The sequence below is a fragment of the Schistocerca serialis genome, chromosome 1, assembly GCF_023864345.2.
Source record: "Schistocerca serialis cubense isolate TAMUIC-IGC-003099 chromosome 1, iqSchSeri2.2, whole genome shotgun sequence".
Classification (NCBI taxonomy): Eukaryota; Metazoa; Arthropoda; class Insecta; order Orthoptera; family Acrididae; genus Schistocerca; species Schistocerca serialis.
In genome coordinates this window covers 1,253,390,260-1,253,409,376 of record NC_064638.1, presented here as the reverse complement: position 1 = coordinate 1,253,409,376, position 19,117 = coordinate 1,253,390,260, and the positions used below count along the sequence as shown (strand labels likewise).

Genomic DNA, 19,117 nt, shown 5'->3' with positions numbered 1-19,117 from the left:
CTTTGGGTTGTGTAAACAGTTACAAGGCCAATTTCCCACTCTCATCTATGTACAAACTCCTCATCATTCAAAAGAAATCTCTGTTATGGGATTATGGATATAAAAAAGATATTTGTTCTCATTAAAGGTAATAATGACACATTATTTTTTACATTTTTTATGAATTAATTAAAAAACTCATCATTTTCTTCTTGTCAGTGCTGTCATTGCAAAATTCATTTGAGCTGCATTAAAATGTGTTCTTATTAATTTTACCTCTTATTTATTATTGTGCACTATACCAGAAATAACAAACATTAGTATAAAAAAGTATAATATTGGGACTATGCCCAACACTTTTACACTCATCTTTTTTACAAAAATTTGTACATTTGAAAATATGACAAGAACTGTACAATATGAATATATTGTTAATCTTCTTACATAGAAGTGATAGAACAGTCATAAAATTTTGGCACTAATCAATCTTGATGCTCTGTATAACTGAGCTTCATGATTGTTTTTGAAGTTCATAGTGCAATATTTTTAAAATATATTAATCACATGTATTTTGATCAAAAAATATCTTAAGAAAATATTACTCAATTAAATGGCAGCATGGCTATTTCAACCACATCCACGCAGATTGTTGATGATACATGTTTTATATTTATCAGCCTTTGAAGGCATTCATAATGCTGCTGATCTTGAGTCCAGGAGACTGAAGTACACATTTAGTGGGACAGTGTCACAGTGAAAATGTCATTTACAGTAGGCCAGTGAAGAGCAGGGCATATCAGACATGAATAGTATACTGCAATCTCTCCTCTTCCTTCTGTTGATGAAATCTGCAACAAAAGGAAATATGTTTATTGAAACCATAATGAATTTTGTCACCATTCACCAGTTCTTTCAGTAAAATGAATCTTCATGGCCAAACAAGATTGGATCCCATTTCTCTTCAATTGCCAAAAGGAGAAAAACATGTAAGTGATTTTCAAGACTATATTATGGAAAGGGAAGAGGAAATAGAAAAATATGAGATGAGGTATGTGAAACAGTACAGAAAGACATAAGTTGAAACAAGTATCAGAAGTAGAAAACACACCTTTTTAATTATCGAGGTCATTGGAGGATGAACCATCAGAAAACAGTTCCGTATAGTATGGAGGATTTAGGAGACAGGCAACATACACTGTGACTGCAAGAAGAATGCAATAGCCCTAGCACAAAGGCAGGGAGGTTCTGACAGATGTGAATATTACCAAATCATCAGATTAATAAATGGTGGTTCCAGAATTACAACAAGAATTATTTATAAATGGCTTATAGAAATTGACCTGGTGAAAGATAAGCTCAGATTCCAGAAAAATGAAGTCATACCACCATTTATAATATTTATTTGAAATTCTGAAGGTAGCAGGGGCAAAGTATAGGAAGCAAATTGTTAGAGAACAGGAAAAGAAGAGAATTAAGACATCTGAGATGTGATGCTGTAGAAGGGTGTTGAAAATGAGGTAGATTTATAAGATAATAAATGAAGAGGTTCTTGGAAGAATCAGCAAGGAAAGGAACATATGGAGAACACTGACAAAAAGATAGGGCAGGATGGTAGGATATGGAATAACTTCCTGTGGTGTGCGTACTGTAAGACCTTCGCTACACACACCATCAGATTATTTGACTTGTCACTCTAACGAAGTAGGCGAGTATCAGCAATATGTCTCATGGTCTTATTGTGGCATGTTTATCTTCTGCCATTAGTTCAGACGATAGAAATGCCACTTGCACGCTTAGAGTAGCAGATTGATGGTGACTAACTTTAAACAGAGCTTGATTAATTTTCACACACATTTATTAAAATAATAAAAAGCATAAAATTACTTAACTTGATTATGGATGCTATTTACAATTGACAATCTGAAGTTCCTTTGGTCTTTGTACATTAATCTTATTCTCACATATCTCTGATACTTGACAAAGTGTCTATACATTTATCTTCATGGCTATGTACAGGAATACGATAATCTTATTAGGCGCAAACTGAAACTTGACTATAAACTGGTACAGACTAATGCAGACTCTTACAGACTGGTGCAAACTAATGCAGATTGACTAATTGAAGGTCTGTACACTTGTTATAATACCTCGCACGTTCAGGTATCACTGCGTGATCCGCAAGGAGAAAAGGTTCTACGTTAGCAGCAATCTCATTGGCTGTGTTACATATCAATACGCAGCTCGGCGGAAGCAAAATTTGGTCTGTCTCTAAGGCAACGCCATCTCGTAGTGCAAAGACGGACGAGCGCTGCGCCTGCGCTGTTGTGCTTAGTGGAGCGCGCTCTAGTGGGAAAGTTGTGTACACGCTGACTACACAGAACTATGTACACGCCACTCCCATAGTACTAGAGGGAGCTGTAGAGGGTAAAAACTGTTGGGGAAAGTGTGCTGGCATAAGCTGCCACCAACACACTGGTCGGCAAAGATGTAGCAAGAAGATCAATAATATTCACTGGACCAATCAGTAGAGAGGCCAAAGACAGACTCACAACCAATGCACCACCAATGCTCTCTTGACCGCAAGTATTTAGATCACTGCCACTGACCAGAGGGCTCAGTCTCAGTCACTAGCTCAGTCACTATCCTAGGTGACATCTGTCAGTTCACATCACTGGCTACAAAAGTGTATAGCGTCAGGAGTATTGTTTATAGTGGGACATGTACTTCACCAGCAGTGAGGCTAACATGGACTATTATTTGAGGAGCTCGTATCACAACACATGGACTCTCTTAAACATAAGTAGCTTCCTGTAAATGTAAATGAAGAACCCTGTTAATACATGTGTGCAGTTGTGTTGTAGAAAGGGGATACTGGCCACCAAAGAACAGCCTCTCCTTTGATTTCTATGGTACAAGACTCTACATTGTCGAAGAGGACACAACAGTAGCAACAAGGACACTACAGTGGCAATGAGGAAAATTCTGTGCCAATCGAAGTTAACCAACTTGGCCAAAGATTTTGCTTGCAGGGGTGCCCATGTTCAAGTGTTTGCTGATTTGTTGTGTTCTTGCATATATTCCAGGAGGGGAGCTCCATAACTAACCAAATTTCTCTTTTCAGATGCTTTGCTTGCTTTTTTGCTATAACTTATTTGTGTAAACAATGGCTACCCCCCCCCCCTCCCCCCCTCCCCCCCCCCCCACCCTGCCCAACCCTCTGCCCCCTTGCCTTAGCCACAATGACCAATGTGATGGACCTAACACAAGTTTTTTGGTTTCAGAACCAACAAATTGCTACCCTGCTGACGACAGTACAACAGCTACTGGCTGCACAAGCTGCGTTGGCCGCACAACCAACCAACCGGCCCAGCAAGTGCTGCCGACCAGCATACCAATGTTCCAGCATTTTAACAACACAGAAGAGGAGTGGCTTGAATAACTAACTCAGTTCAAAGCACACTGTCTAGTTCATCGTTTTCAAGGTGCTGTAAGGCTACAATACTTTCTTTTGATTGCAGGGTCCCCAGAGTTCAAATCAATATGAAAACTATTCCCAACCACCTCTCCGGATGAAATCAGCTATGACCAAGTAATCACTGCATTAACTCAGTACTATGACCAGCAAGTCCAAGTAACTGCAGCCAGATAGTTCTTTTGCTTACCGAAAAAGCCAGAACAGATGTACCGCCAGTGGTACACAGAACTAACGAGCATGACTAGGAAGTGTAAATTTAAGTAAATTTGTGGCAATTTCTACAGCAATTTAATGATTAGACCCAGATAGTAGAATATGGGAACAGATCCTAAAGTACTGTGATCCATCACTTCCTCAAGTATTGCAAATCTTAGAGCATGATCCATCACTTCCTCAAGTATTGCAGATCTTAGGGCAATATGATTCAGGTGTCATAGTGGCTGATAAGTTTGATCAGGCCCCGATTTGTTGGGTCGAGTCACCTCTTGCTCGTGATCGCCCCAAGCAGCCACAACACAACAAAGAGCGCATACACAGCCACGCGGACAGCAATGTAGACATATAAACAGACCTGTGAATTTAGTGAAGTCTTGCCCTAGATGTTTTGCTTGCCATGAAAGACAGGATTGCCAGTCATGTAACACAACATGTTACACGTGTGGAAAAAAGGCCATGTCCAACCAGTCTGTTCGCAACAGTACAAAACCACCAATTTTTCCCATACCCCAGAAAAAAATGCTCATGCACATGCAGTGAACGCTGTTTCCAAAACCTACAACATATTCTGATGAAAGTAAGATTATGGCGGTGCCTCCTCCTCACCCTAGTGCTGTGCAATGACATTCTAACAAACTATGTGTCTCATTACAAATTACTGGCCATCATGTGAACTTTCAGTTAGAAACAGGTGCCACTTCCTACTCGCTCTGCTCAAAAATTGCGACATTGGGCTCTGTTGCTTTCGCAGTATCAGTATGAAATTTTATATAGACCTACAGCAAAGCATGGCAATGCAAACGCCCAGTCTCACCTTCTGATTGGCCCAGGCTCTGATTTTGATGCATCTGCTGCATCAATGTACAGGACTCTGAATTGCTGGAATCTTTTCTCTTGCATTACAGAAAAATTGCATAAGCCACGGAAGCAGACCCAGATCTCAAGGTTTTGGTGCATTACATTCACATGTCTTGGCCTTGTTCATTGAACAGTATCCTGAACTCAGTTGTGTACTGATATTTTGCAAGTCGACATAACCTTTCAGTTCAACAAGGTGTTTTTGGTACTTGCATTGTCTAATTCATAAATTTCGGGCATATTATAGTATTTGAGAGTTGTAGCATCGCGTTTTAGTACCTGAATAGTGTAAATTCACGTAGTCGTTTGTCTTCTGTTTTTGTTTTGAACGGCCAGTGTCGGTTGGTCACAGTCAGTGTGCTCCCTGCCGCCGTTGGATAAGCAGCTGCAGCAGCAAGTCGTATACTCCTAGCTCACTCATTTGTTACATAGTTTAATTCTTAATTTCTTTGCGTGTTTTTGGTACTTGCATTGTCTAATTCATAAATTTCGGGCATATTATAGTATTTGAGAGTTGTAGCATCGCATTTTCGTACCTGAATAGTGTAAAATCGCGTAGTCTCCTTCCGCCGCCGAGCAGTGTGTCAGCAGTGCGCAAGTAGCAGCATTACTGCATTTACTAGGCAATCTTGTATTTTAATAACCGTTTAAATTTTGTGTCGATTTGTTTGCGCTCTCTGTAGATTAGTTCAGACGTTTTTTGCACAACAGTTTTTAGCATGGATAGGGACTGCAACTGCTGTGTTCGGATGCAGGCTGAGTTGGCATCCCTTCACTCCCAGCTTCAGGCAGTGTTGGCTTCGGTCACACAGCTTGAGGCTGTTGCCAAGGGGCATCACTGTGGGGTTCCGGATGGGGGTTTGTCGGGGATGGCCAGCTCATCCCACGCATCCCCCGATCGGACTATGACTGTGGTTGCCCGGGATACTGCCCGCATTGAGGCTGATCCCTCACTGGTGGTAGAATGGGAGGTCGTCTCAAGGTGTGGCAGGGGGCGAAAGACATTCCGGAGGGCTGAACGGAAGGCCTCTCCAGTTTGTCTGACGAACCGGTTTCAGGCTCTGTCTCAGGCTGATACTGATCTTCGGCCTGACATGACTGTTTGTCCTGTTCCAGAGGTTGCCCCTCAGTCTGCAAGATCGGGGCGGTCGCAGAGGGTGGGCTTACTGGTAGTTGGGAGCTCCAACGTCAGGCGGGTAATGGGGCCCCTTAGGGATATGGCAGCAAGAGAGGGGAAGAAAACCAATGTGCACTCCGTGTGCATACAGGGGGGAGTCATTCCAGATGTGGGAAGGGTCCTTCCGGATGCCATGAAGGGTACAGGGTGCACCCATTCGCAGGTGGTCGCTCGTATCGGCACCAATGATGTGTGTCGCTATGGATCCGAGGAAATCCTCTCTGGCTTCCGGCGGCTATCTGATTTGGTGAAGACTGCCAGTCTCGCTAGTGGGATGAAAGCAGAGCTCACCGTCTGCAGCATCGTCGACAGGACTGACGGCGGACCTTTGGTACAGAGCCGAGTGGAGGGTCTGAATCAGAGGCTGAGACGGTTCTGCGACCGTGTGGGCTGCAGATTCCTTGACTTGCGCCATAGGGTGGTGGGGTTTCGGGTTCTGCTGTATAGGTCAGGAGTCCACTACACGCAACAAGTGGCTACACGGGTAGCAGGGGTTGTGTGGCATGGGCTGGGCGGTTTCTTAGGTTAGATGGCCTTGGGCAAGTACAGAAAGGGCAACAGCCTCAACGGGTGCGGGGCAAAGTCAGGACATGCGGGTACCAAGCAGCAATCGGTATTGTAATTGTAAACTGTCGAAGCTGCGTTGGTAAAGTACCGGAACTTCAAGTGCTGATAGACTACACCGAAGCTGAAATCGTTATAGGTACAGAAAGCTGGCTGAAGCCAGAGATAAATTCTGCCGAAATTTTTACAAAGGTACAGACGGTGTTTAGAAAGGATAGAGTGCATGCAACTGGTGGTGGAGTGTTCGCCGCTGTTAGTAGTAGCTTATCCTGTAGTGAAGTAGAAGTGGATAGTTCCTGTGAATTATTATGGGTGGAGGTTACACTCAACAACCGAGCTAGGTTAATAATTGGCTCCTTTTACCGACCTCCCGACTCAGCAGCATTAGTGGCTGAACAACTGAGAGAAAATTTGGAATACATTTCACATAAATTTTCTCAGCATGTTATAGTCTTAGGTGGAGATTTCAATTTACCAGATATAGACTGGGACACTCAGATGTTTAGGACGGGTGGTAGGGACAGAGCATCGAGTGACATTATACTGAGTCCACTATCCGAAAATTACCTCGAGCAATTAAACAGAGAACCGACTCGTGGAGATAACATCTTGGACCTACTGATAACAAACAGACCCGAACTTTTCGACTCTTTAAGTGCAGAACAGGGAATCAGTGATCATAAGGCCGTTGCAGCATCCCTGAATGTGGAACTTAATAGGAATATAAAAAAAGGGAGGAAGGTTTATCTGTTTAGCAAGAGTAATAGAAGGCAGATTTCAGACTACCTAACAGATCAAAACGAAAATTTCTGTTCCGACACTGACAATGTTGAGTGTTTATAGAAAAAGTTCAAGGCAATCGTAAAATGCGTTTTAGACAGGTACGTGCCGAGTAAAACTGTGAGGGACGGGAAAAACCCACCGTGGTACAACAACAAAGTTAGGAAACTACTGCGAAAGCAAAGAGAGCTTCACTCCAAGTTTAAACGCAGCCAAAACCTCTCAGACAAACAGAAGCTAAACGATGTCAAAGTTAGCGTAAGGAGGGCTATGCGTGAAGCGTTCAGTGAATTCGAAAGTAAAATTCTATGTACCGACTTGACAGAAAATCCTAGGAAGTTCTAGTCTTACGTTAAATCAGTAAGTGGCTCGAAACAGCGTATCCAGACACTCCGGGATGATGATGGCATTGAAACAGAGGATGACACGCGTAAAGCTGAAATACTAAACACCTTTTTCCAAAGCTGTTTCACAGAAGAAGACCGCACTGCAGTTCCTTCTCTAAATCCTCGCACAAACGAAAAAATGGCTGACATCGAAATAAGTGTCCAAGGAATAGAAAAGCAACTGGAATCACTCAATAGAGGAAAGTCCACTGGACCTGATGGGATACCAATTCGATTCTACACAGAGTACGCGAAAGAACTTGCCCCCCTTCTAACAGCCGTGTACCGAAAGTCTCTAGAGGAACGGAAGGTTCCAAATGATTGGAAAAGAGCACAGGTAGTCCCAGTCTTCAAGAAGGGTCGTCGAGCAGATGCGCAAAACTATAGACCTATATCTCTGACGTCGATCTGTTGTAGAATTTTAGAACATGTGTTTTGCTCGAGTATCATGTCGTTTTTGGAAACCCAGAATCTACTATGTAGGAATCAACATGGATTCCGGAAACAGCGATCGTGTGAGACCCAACTCACTTTATTTGTTCATGAGACCCAGAAAATATTAGATACAGGCTCCCAGGTAGATGCTATTTTTCTTGACTTCCGGAAGGCGTTCGATACAGTTCCGCACTGTACTACAGAATATCAGACCAGCTGTGTGGCTGGATTGAAGAGTTTTTAGCAAACAGAATACAGCATGTTGTTATCAATGGAGAGACGTCTACAGACGTTAAAGTAACCTCTGGCGTGCCACAGGGGAGTGTTATGGGACCATTGCTTTTCACAATATATATAAATGACTCAGTAGATAGTGTCGGAAGTCCCATGCGGCTTTTCGTGGATGATGCTGTAGTATACAGAGAAGTTGCAGCATTAGAAAATTGTAGCGAAATGCAGGAAGATCTGCAGCGGATAGGCACTTGGTGCAGGGAGTGGCAACTGACCCTTAACATAGACAAATGTAATGTATTGCGAATACATAGAAAGAAGGATCCTTTATTGTATGATTATATGATAGTGGAACAAACACTGGTAGCAGTTACTTCTGTAAAATATCTGGGAGTATGCGTGCGGACCGATTTGAAGTGGAATGATCATATAAAATTAATTGTTGGTAAGGCGGGTACCAGGTTGAAATTCATTGGGAGAGTCCTTAGAAAATGTAGTCCATCAACAAAGGAGAAGGCTTACAAAACACTCGTTCGACCTGTACTTGAGTATTGCTCATCATTGTGGGATCCGTACCAGATCGGGTCCCAGGGTTATTTGGTAACCGTGATAGCGTTACGGAGATGTTTAACAAACTCAAGTGGCAGACTCTGCAAGAGAGGCGCTCTGCATCGCGGTGTAGCTTGCTCGCCAGGTTTCGAGAGGGTGCGTTTCTGGATGAGGTATCGAATATATTGCTTCCCCCTACTTATATCTCCCAAGGAGATCACGAATGTAAAATTAGAGAGATTAGAGCGCGCACAGAGGCTTTCAGACAGTTGTTCTTCCCGCGAACCATAAGCGACTGGAACAGGAAAGGGAAGTAATGACAGTGGCACGTAAAGTGCCCTCCGCCACACACCGTTGGGTGGCTTGCGGAGTATAAATGTGGATGTAGATGTAGATGTAGATGTGTGATTCTAGTTCAAAATGACAGTGGACAATCTTGTGTGCTTATTCCCAAAGTGTTGCAAAAGAATGTGTTGCGATTGCTCCATCAAGGACATTGGGGAATTGTTCGCACAGTTAGCACAACTGCACTGTACTTTGTAGGGCATGGATGCTTACATTGAACAGATGATGTCACAGTGTCACACATGCATGGAAAACCAAACTGCTCCCCCACAGACATTCTCAGCTTGGTCTAAGACTCAATCGCCATGGCAATGAGTGCACATTGTCTTTGCAGGACCATATTGCAACACTTGTTGGCTCATAGTGGTAGACTCTTTTATCAAGTTCCCATTTGCAGTGCATATGGCTTCTACCACGTCACATAGCACAATTCCAATGTTTTGCATAGGTTGTCAGAAGTGCTTGTATCGGACAGTTCACTTCACGTGTTTGTGAACTGTTTGTGAATGAAATGGCATTTGACATCTAACAGGTGCTCTGTTTCACCCCCAGTCCTATGGGGAAGCAGAACACTTAGTACACACTTTCAAAGAACAAATGGCCAAGCTTCACACCTCTCACACATGGGAACAGCTGGTGCAACTCTTTGTCACCTCCTATCGCTCCCACCCAGGAGGCGGACCATCACCAGCAGAACTTCTGCATGGTCTCTGCCATCAGATGGTGCTACACTTGCTACACACACCACAGCATCCAGAGCCACTAGTGGTCCGCAAGTATCGCTTTGTGCCTGCGCGATCTTTTTCTTTTCAGGGTTTATGGCAACGATGGGTACTGAGAAAGAGGCATGATCCAGGAATGCATTGACTCTTTTATGTACTTAACTGCAGGTCCTAATGGTTTTGCAGCGCCGCCCCCAGAACCAAATTCATGAATGCCATTTGCCCCATGATTCTGCTGCTTTTATTACCCTAAGGTTCAAGGTCTCCCAGGACCATGTGGCCTTCGCAGCTGCCCACTGCTGTCACCAGGACACCCCAGGAGAAGCAGATGGATTATGTGCCCTCACCTTCGCACGCCAACTCAATGGACCTGGACCCGCCATTGCCCCACAACATGCCCTCAGTCCTGGAGATGTTTTCCAGAGGATGTTCCTGTTGGCTTACAAGCCGGATTGCAGGGTACAGTCGGGAGTACACCATCCTGCACAATCCTGCCTCCTGGCTCACCCCTACATCCAGCATCCTACCTCCCACTCCATTGTCATTCACATCTTTGCTACATGAAAACTGTGTGGCATTTCGTGGGGAAGGAATATGCTGGTGCAAACTGTCACTACCACACCTGTCAGCAAAGGTGTGGCAAGAAGATTGATAGGAGGTGCTGCATCAAGGGCGCCTGTCAGAAGGGAGGCCAGAGACAGACTCACAAGCTACATGCTGCCAATGCCTTCTCAACCACAAGTATTTAGATTGCTGCCGCCGACCGGAGGGCTCAGTCACTAGCTTACTCTCAATCACTAGCCTAGTCACTGTCGTAGTTGGCATCTGTCAGTTCACATCACCCGCTATGAGAGTGCATAGCGACCAGAGTAGTGTTTATAGTGGGACTTGTATTCACCAGCAGTGAGGCTAACATGGACTATTATTTTAAGAGCTGAAATGAACTTATACCACAACACACGGACCCTCTTAAAGACAAGTAGCTTCCTGTTAATGTAAATACAGAACCCTGTTAATACATGTGTGCAGTAGTGTTATAGAAAGAGAACAGAGCAAGCCGAGCATCACGTAATCATTTTTTTGCAGAATCTGCATTGATTCCTACAGGGGAGATTTTTTGTCTCCAGAAATGTCAAACTATGGTAGCATAGAACATGTTTCAAAATTCTACAGCATATTGACAGCAAGAAGATAGACCTATAGGTATGTGAGTAGCATAAAACATGTTTCAAAATTCTACAGCGTATTGACAGCAAGAAGATAGACCTAAAGATTTGTGATTTTGTGCAGCGACCCATCTTGAAAATAGGAATGTCCTGCACTCTTCTCCAATCACCAGAAACACTTCACTCTTCCAGAATCAGTTGCAGGCTAATGCTAGAAGAGGAGCAAGGTCTTTTACATACTCTGTGTAGACATATCCCGTCAGGTCCAGTGACCAGATACCAGGACATTTTATTGGGATTTAAAGATAATACCTGGCAGTGCCATTATCAACCAGTTACTGTTATGCTGATAAAATTTTTAGCTTTTCCTTATCTAAAACCAAAAGAGCACAAACAATAGTTACAGAATAATCGTTCAAAGCACCAAAAATTCTGTTATTGGTACATTTGACATCAGATTAAACTTCCTGTGTTTTCCTCTTCATATACCTTGAAATTTGTGCAGTAAGCAGTGAACTAGCAGCATGTCCCTATCTAACCTGAGTCATCCAACCAGAAAATGGGTAGGGGACCTGCAGTTTAATGTGGAATCCAAACTATGTTGTTTCTGACAACTTTTAAAATAGTTGTAGGCTAGGTTAAAAAAGGCTGAAAAAATATATGGTCCAACCAAGATTTGATCTCATGACATCTCAGTTTCCAGGCATAAACTTTATGCCAGACCACCAGAACTGACAAGAATGTGAATAGTTCATATATAGTTTTCGATGAGTGAGTTTGTATCAAAATATGTGACATATATGGTCACATCTTTTAACTGCATTGACTAAAAGCTCTACATTTTTTACACTACCAAGGGCCATAGATCTTAGTGCCTAACATCTACACCTTCCTGAGAAAAAAGGTCTTTACTCATGGACAGAAAGATGCACAATAACTGGCAAAAACAAATAAATAAATAAAATTGTGATACATGGAACTCTAAAAATCAACTAAATAGATTATCTCTGAAATTCAAAGAACCAAGAAATATGAAACAAACTCACTTAGACAATTGGTTTCAGAAGAGTCACTTTGCCACTAATCAATGTCAACTGGTTTTGGCTGAAATTTTGTATTGTCTTGAAAGCTCCTAATGCAAATATATCTGTTTTTCCAAAATATCCCATAGTCACTTCATACTTTTGTAAAGCAAGGTCAAATTTTGTGAGTATGATAACATATTGTGAAGATTGCAGATCAAACATATTTCATTTACAGTAAGCTACAATTGTTTGCTATTATTGTGAATGCTATGTAAACTTGTAGTTAAACAGAATTTACCTGGCAAGAAACTTGGCAAGTTGGTTGGAGTCACGGTCACATTCAGCTTCACTCAGTTCTTGGCTGTTTGAAAATCCAGATGGTGGCTGCAAGTGATAGCTGAGGACATTGGCATCAACTTCTGGGGAGCTTGATTCATAGCTATTGTGGGGGGAAAAAAATCAGTTCCTTAATGTCATTTGTCAGATAATTGGTACATAATACAATTATGTAATGTTAGTTTGATAATTCATGTGTTACTCTTCCATCTGTAGAGGTACTACACAAAAGCGCTTATGATTGCTGATACATAACCCCCAGATCCGTTTCCCTTTCTGTTATTCTATTCTAGTCTTTTGTTGTTGTGGTCTTCAGTCCTGAGACTGGTTTGATGCAGCTCTCCACGCTACTCTATCCTGTGCAAGCTTCTTCATCTCCCAGTACCTACTGCAACCTACATCCTTCTGAATCTGCTTAGTGTATTCATCTCTTGGTCTCACTCTACGATTTTTACCCTCCATGCTGCCTTCCAATACTAAACTGGTTATCCCTTGATGCCTCAGAACATGTCCTACCAACCGATCCCTTCTTCTAGTCAAGTTGTGCCACAAACTTCTCTTCTCCCCAGTCCTATTCAATACTTCCTCATTAGTTATGTGATCTACCCATCTAATCTTCAGCATTCTTCTGTAGCACCACATTTCGAAAGCTTCTATTCTCTTCTTGTCCAAACTAGTTATCTTCCATGTTTCACTTCCATACATGGCTACACTCCATACAAATACTTTCAGAAACGACTTCCTGACACTTAAATCTATACTCGATGTTAACAAATTTCTCTTCTTCAGAAACGATTTCCTTGCCATTGCCAGACTACATTTTATATCCTCTCTACTTCGACCATCATCAGTTATTTTACTCCCTAAATAGCAAAACTCCTTTACTACTTTAAGTGTCTCATTTCCTAATCTAATTCCCTCAGCATCACCCAACTTAATTCGACTACATTCCATTATCCTCGTTTTGCTTCTGTTGATGTTCATCTTACATCCTCTTTTCAAGACACTATCCATTCGATTCAACTGCTCTTCCAAGTCCTTTGCTGTCTCTGACAGAATTACAATGTCATCGGCGAACCTCAAAGTTTTTATTTCTTCTCCATGGATTTTAATACCTACTCTGAATTTTTCTTTTGTTTCCTTTACTGCTTGCTCAATATAGAGATTGAATAACATCGGGGAGAGGCTACAAGCCCGACTCACTCCCTTCCCAACCACTGCTTCCCTTTCATGTCTCTCGACTCTTATAACTGCCATCTGGTTTCTGTACAAATTGTAAATAGCTTTTCGTTCCCTGTATTTTACCCCTGCCCCCTTCAGAATTTGAAAGAGAGTATTCCACTCAACATTGTGAAATGCTTTCTCTAAGTCTACAAATGCTAGAAAAGTAGGTTTGCCTTTCCTTAATCTAGCTTCGAAGATAAGTCGTAGGGTCAGTATTGCCTCACGAGTTCCGATATTTCTACGGAATCCAAACTGATCTTCCCCAAGGTTGGCTTCTACTAGTTTTTCCATTCGTCTGTAAAGAATTCGCATTAGTATTTTGCAGCTGTGACTTATTAAACTGATAGTTTGGTAATTTTCACATCTGTCAACACCTTCTTTCTTTGGGATTGGAATTATTGTATTCTTCTTTAAGTCTGAGGGTATTTCGCCTGTCTCATACATCTTGCTCACCAGATGGTAGAGTTTTGTCAGGACTGGCTCTCCCAAGGCAGTCACTAGTTCCAATGGAATATTGTCTACTCCTGGGGCCTTGTTTCGATTTAGGTCTTTCAGTGCTCTGTCAAACTCTTCACGCAGTATCGTATCTCCCATTTCATCTTCATCTACATCCTCTTCCATTTCCATAATATTGTCCTCAAGTACATCGCCCTTGTGTAGACCCTCTATATACTCCTTCCACCTTTCTGCTTTCCCTACTTTGCTTAGAACTGGGTTTCCATCTGAGCTCTTGATATTCATACAAGTGGTTCTCTTTTCTCCAAAGCTCTCTTTAATTTTCCTGTAGGCAGTATCTATCTTACTCCTAGTGAGATAAGCCTCTACATCCTTACATTTGTCGTCTAGCTATCCCTGCTTAGCCATTTTGCACTTCCTGTCGATCTCATTTTTGAGACGTTTGTATTCCTTTTTGCCTGCTTCATTTACTGCATTTTTATATTTTCTCCTTTCATCAATTAAATTCAATATATCTTCTGTTACCCAAGGATTTCTACTAGCCCTTGTCTTTTTACCTACTTGATCCTGTGCTGCCTTCACTACTTCATCCCTCAAAGCTACCCATTCTGTTCTACTCTATTCTATTGTATTCTCTCTCTCTCTCTCTCTCTCTCTCTCTCTCTCTCTCTCTCTCTCTCTCTATGTTTACCTCTGACTTTCCAATAAGTCAATTCTTCAGAATTGTAGACAGATATTTTTATGGAGTAAGAGGACAGATTGAAAGCAATAAAGGAATTGATCGTCATTCAGCCATAAAGATCGTAAAGCTGTCTTTGGATTGAATGTTGGTTTGTGAACGCTGTGGTATTTTACGTGTTATTTTACTAGGTATGGTCCTGTTGGAGGTTGTATGCCCTTGCCTTCACTTGTATTTTAACTGGCTCCAGCCATTATAGAGGTACTTACAGTGTATTGTGGACTCTGAAACATGGTATAACATGGTATTTTCCACTTTTTACAAAGAAGTAGTTAGTGACAGAAAAAGAACCTGTGACCAACTAAGGCTAGAACTTCGGATTTGTCACTGATTCTTACCTAGGGATAGGAAATAGGAGCCCATGACTAGACACTCAAGAAGAAGTATTAAACCATTTATTGAAAAACATACCTCATGAGACTCTTGACTCTGTACACATGCCTCTGATGTCATGATTCTGCAGCACTCAGAATCTGAAGACAACAACAGGCTCAGACTCCTGCAGAATGAGTCAGTAGGCTTAGTCACAAATGGAGAATTTGCCTTCTCGTCACAGTGAAAAGCCGAAATGTAATCTGGAGGCATGCAATGGCAGGGGATGCACAAGGAAAATTCAGTCATTTCATCTGAGCTGTATCATTCATATGGCATGCGTAGAAGAGAACTATACTAAACTCAGTATTTGTAATCCATATTGATGGTGGCCCATCGGGACCATCCGACTGCCGTGTCATCTTCAGCTGAGGATGCGGATAGGAGGGGCATGTGGTCAGCACACCACTCTCCCGGTCGTTATGATGGTTTTCCTTGACCGGAGCTGCTACTATTCAGTCAAGTAGCTCCTCAGTTGGCATCACGAGGCTGAGTGCACCCCGAAAAATGGCAACAGTGCATGGCAGCCCTGATGGTCACCCATCCAAGTGCCGGCCACACCCGACAGCGCTTAACTTCGGTGATCTGACGGGAACCCGTGTATCCACTGTGGCAAGGCTGTTGCCTCATATTGATGGTAGTGAATAATATATCTTGGGCTTGAGAACGTTTCATGGATGTCCCAAAAAATAAAATGCAAAATCATGTCTATTCTCGATATAGTAGTTTCAAGAGACAAAATACAGACTCAGATATTTCAAGGTTTTCAGGTGTCAACTAGTAGCACCTCTTAGTAAGTTTCTAGTGCAGTTATGATTAATAACTTTTCTGTGTTACTCACTTTCTGCAGGTGAGAGGTTTTTTTTATATGTATTTTGATTGTACCGAGATAAATATAGTAACCATGCATTAGGTTGGTTTTCTTTTTAGTAGCCTCATGTAGTTACTTCCTTACTTACCTCTGCTCTATCTTCACATACATGAAATGTTAAATGCATTTGTTCACCGGCATATTTTGACTTTAGAATTTGTTTAGGAGACAAACCGTGTTAACAAGAACTTGCACCACAGAGTATAGTTGCTTTAATATTAATTTTACATATGAAAATGAAACCTTCTATCAAACAAAATAATGCTATAAGCAGCTGTTAGTTTTAGAACTGCTCTTTCCTTTGAATAGTTTCTGTAATGACTGAATGTACCTGGACACTTAAAACAAGTGTTCTAACAGTAGAGCAAATTGACATTTATTGATGGGTAAGAATTGGTCACTGCAACAGTATGAACATACAGAGAAGGTTGAAAATCCAAAATTTACAAAAATAATGCACATCATATGTTGTGCCATTCTAAGTGTCATTGGGAACAGATGCCTTCTTTCTCCTAAGGAAATACTGCCTGGAAATATTTATCAATTGATTCTATCAGTTTTGATGTTTCCACTGTCAATATTTTGCCATAGACTTCTGGAAGTGATTTCATTATATCACTTTTATTTGCAATATGGTTGTTTTTAGTGCAGCACTCTAAGATATTGCACAAATTATGAACATAAGTAAATGGACTGGAATGTTACCTGTTCTTGAGTATTGTGCAGGAAATGCATCATAGAATTTCTGGCAGTATTCTCAGTGCCACTGTGCTGTTGCAAGATAAAACTGTTGAATCCAAATCTTTACTCGTAAAACCACCATATAGTGTGTCATAGAAGGTACTATATTTTCTGGTGTCTCCAATGCAAATCTAGTTTTTCTTTCTTCTTTGTATTTGTGAAATTTTGGCTTCAGTATATCAGCACATCACCTTACCTTCAAACTTTATGGTTGGAATTACTGTACATGCCTCAACTGCATCTCTGGACATGCTACATGTAAAGTCCAAAATATAAATCAAATCAGTCAACTAAATATCCTCTCTGATACAGAAAAAAATATATTGTTTTCATTAAGGGCTGAATAATCTTGTACAAAGTTTAGAGCAAAGATATGTCACAGACTAATTCAGTGGAAGAGCAAATATGACTTTGTTCATTGAAAAACAATAAAATGCATTTATGAATACCATCAAAACTTTGTTTAGTTCTTTGTCATTTTCTCATATAAATAGCAAGAGTGTGGCCTTTTGAGTGTTTATTTTGTTCATGTAACAACCATATTTGAAGTTATGGCAGCTGCAGCCAGGTGATACGAAGCTTAAGTAAAGAGTTTAAGACTCACCCCGGCAGCTGCACTCCTAGGAAATTGTTCTTCCACTAATGGTATGCTTCATATACCTGATAGAGAGAGGACAGTACAGTCCATTTTTCTTGATATCATGAATCATGAGATTGTTGAGAATTTGGCTAGTTTTCTCAAAACTATCTAGCATGACAAATTCACATACCTACACTTATCCACTGAGCCATCAAGCTACACTATAAGGAATAAAATATCGAATGTAGATAGTTATTAATTAGCTCCCTACTCGTGTAAATCAAATAGATAATAGACAAACTGCATAATTTACAAAAAAAAAGGGTTATGCCGGATAACACCTATTTGTATTATATGTAGATCAATAAATAAAAGTGTGTGTTTGTGAGTTAATCCTGGAAAACTGAGTGCTTGTAATTGCTACATTACTGAAAATGAGCGTTTGGCATCATTGGCCAGAAAGCCCCTTACTGGGCTGGTCTGGCCGCCTTGGTGCAGGTCTTATTACATTCAATGCCACATTGGGTGACCTGCGCGCCGGATGGGGATGAAATAATGATGAAGACAACACAACACCCAGTCCCTGAGTGGAGAGAATCCCCGACCCAGCCGGGAATCGAACCCGGGCCCCTTAGGACGTCAGTCCGTCACGCTGACCATTCAGCTATCAGGGCAGACAGTACAGTACTTAGTTTTACACTGTAAAATTTTCGTGACTAAGCTTGATAATTTACTGTGTTATTTTCTGGACAGAACTGAAGACTCAATAATTTCTTACTGAAGTCTGACAAAGAATTATCTAGGAATGCTCCCAGCCATTAAAGCACTTGGTCTATTGTTCAACATTTGCCAATTCAAGTAGTTCACGATACTCTCAAGTTCTCTGAAAGATGTAGTCATGTTACAAGCTAGAATTAATCATTCATATGCATATTCATTAACATATAGGCAGGCAACCCAATGTAAAGTTAAATCGCAGTAATTAACTTGGTGGCACACTCAGTTGAGAAGTAAGTAGAAAACAAAATAAAACTATTTAATGAAAGGCTAACAATATATTTAAAAGAAATTTTAAGAAAATATTGATAGGGCTGAAATATTTAAAAGGGTGCTGTGCTCATACTAAACTCCATATATTTCTCATTATATTTCTCATTATATTTTGTACTGCCATGTTTGTTCTCACTTGCTTCAATGTCTAATAAATGCATTTACAATATCTAAAGTGTGTTATTACCGACCTGTGATATGTGATAACCACAGTGGTGACACAGACATCATCGTTGTATGTTCGTGAGTTGAGTTATCTTGTGCTTAACTTCATCATTAACGGACTTTGTATGCCAGCCCACATTGTCTTTGGAACAATGGATCTACCAGTGTCTTTTGGTGCTAGGGCTACGTATTCTATTAACTGTGCTGGTCAGGTGTGCCTAATGTGCGGACACTAAACCTTAACTGGCTCAACATGTCCACCACCAAGTGCAACTACACAGCAAAGGCCACTACATGGACAGTGCATGCTGCCTAGTGACACTGTGGAAAATAACCTAGTTAAGAACATTGTAGTTTACCCCTCAGCTACGCAGTCTCCTTCCATTTGGTTTGATGTGCCTACGAAGTTTCAGAACTGTGATGTGAACATTCCAATGCATGTGGCTGCACATTCTTATATACCTAGTGTCGCAACACTCCCCTCCCCCCCATATGCCGTCTTGGCAATGCTGGACGCCTCAACCGCACTGGTTTCTGCAACTGTCGCTCCATGGTTACACCATGATCACCTTCCGCCTGCTTTCATAATGGTGCTGGTGCTGGTTATGAGGTCAAGCCCCCCCCCCCTCCCCCCTGTGGCAGCACCACGACCACCTTCCGCCCACTGTTGCAACG

At 41.5% G+C, this 19,117-nt stretch overlaps 1 protein-coding gene and 1 pseudogene across 1 annotated transcript in view; both read right to left on the bottom strand.

Annotated features, from left to right (window-relative positions):
- Nucleotides 1-447: 447 nt before the first annotated feature.
- The window catches only part of LOC126456738 (Down syndrome cell adhesion molecule-like protein Dscam2), a 427,689-nt gene continuing 409,019 nt past the window's right edge, over nucleotides 448-19,117 (bottom strand). The window contains exons 35-36 of the mRNA XM_050092487.1: nucleotides 12,207-12,347; nucleotides 448-827 (exon numbers count right to left, since the gene is read on the bottom strand). Coding sequence (XP_049948444.1) covers nucleotides 776-827; nucleotides 12,207-12,347 — 193 coding nt within the window. The 3' untranslated portion in view covers nucleotides 448-775. The remainder of the gene's footprint in view (nucleotides 828-12,206; nucleotides 12,348-19,117) is intronic.
- On the bottom strand, nucleotides 15,544-15,661 carry LOC126420089 (5S ribosomal RNA; annotated as a pseudogene).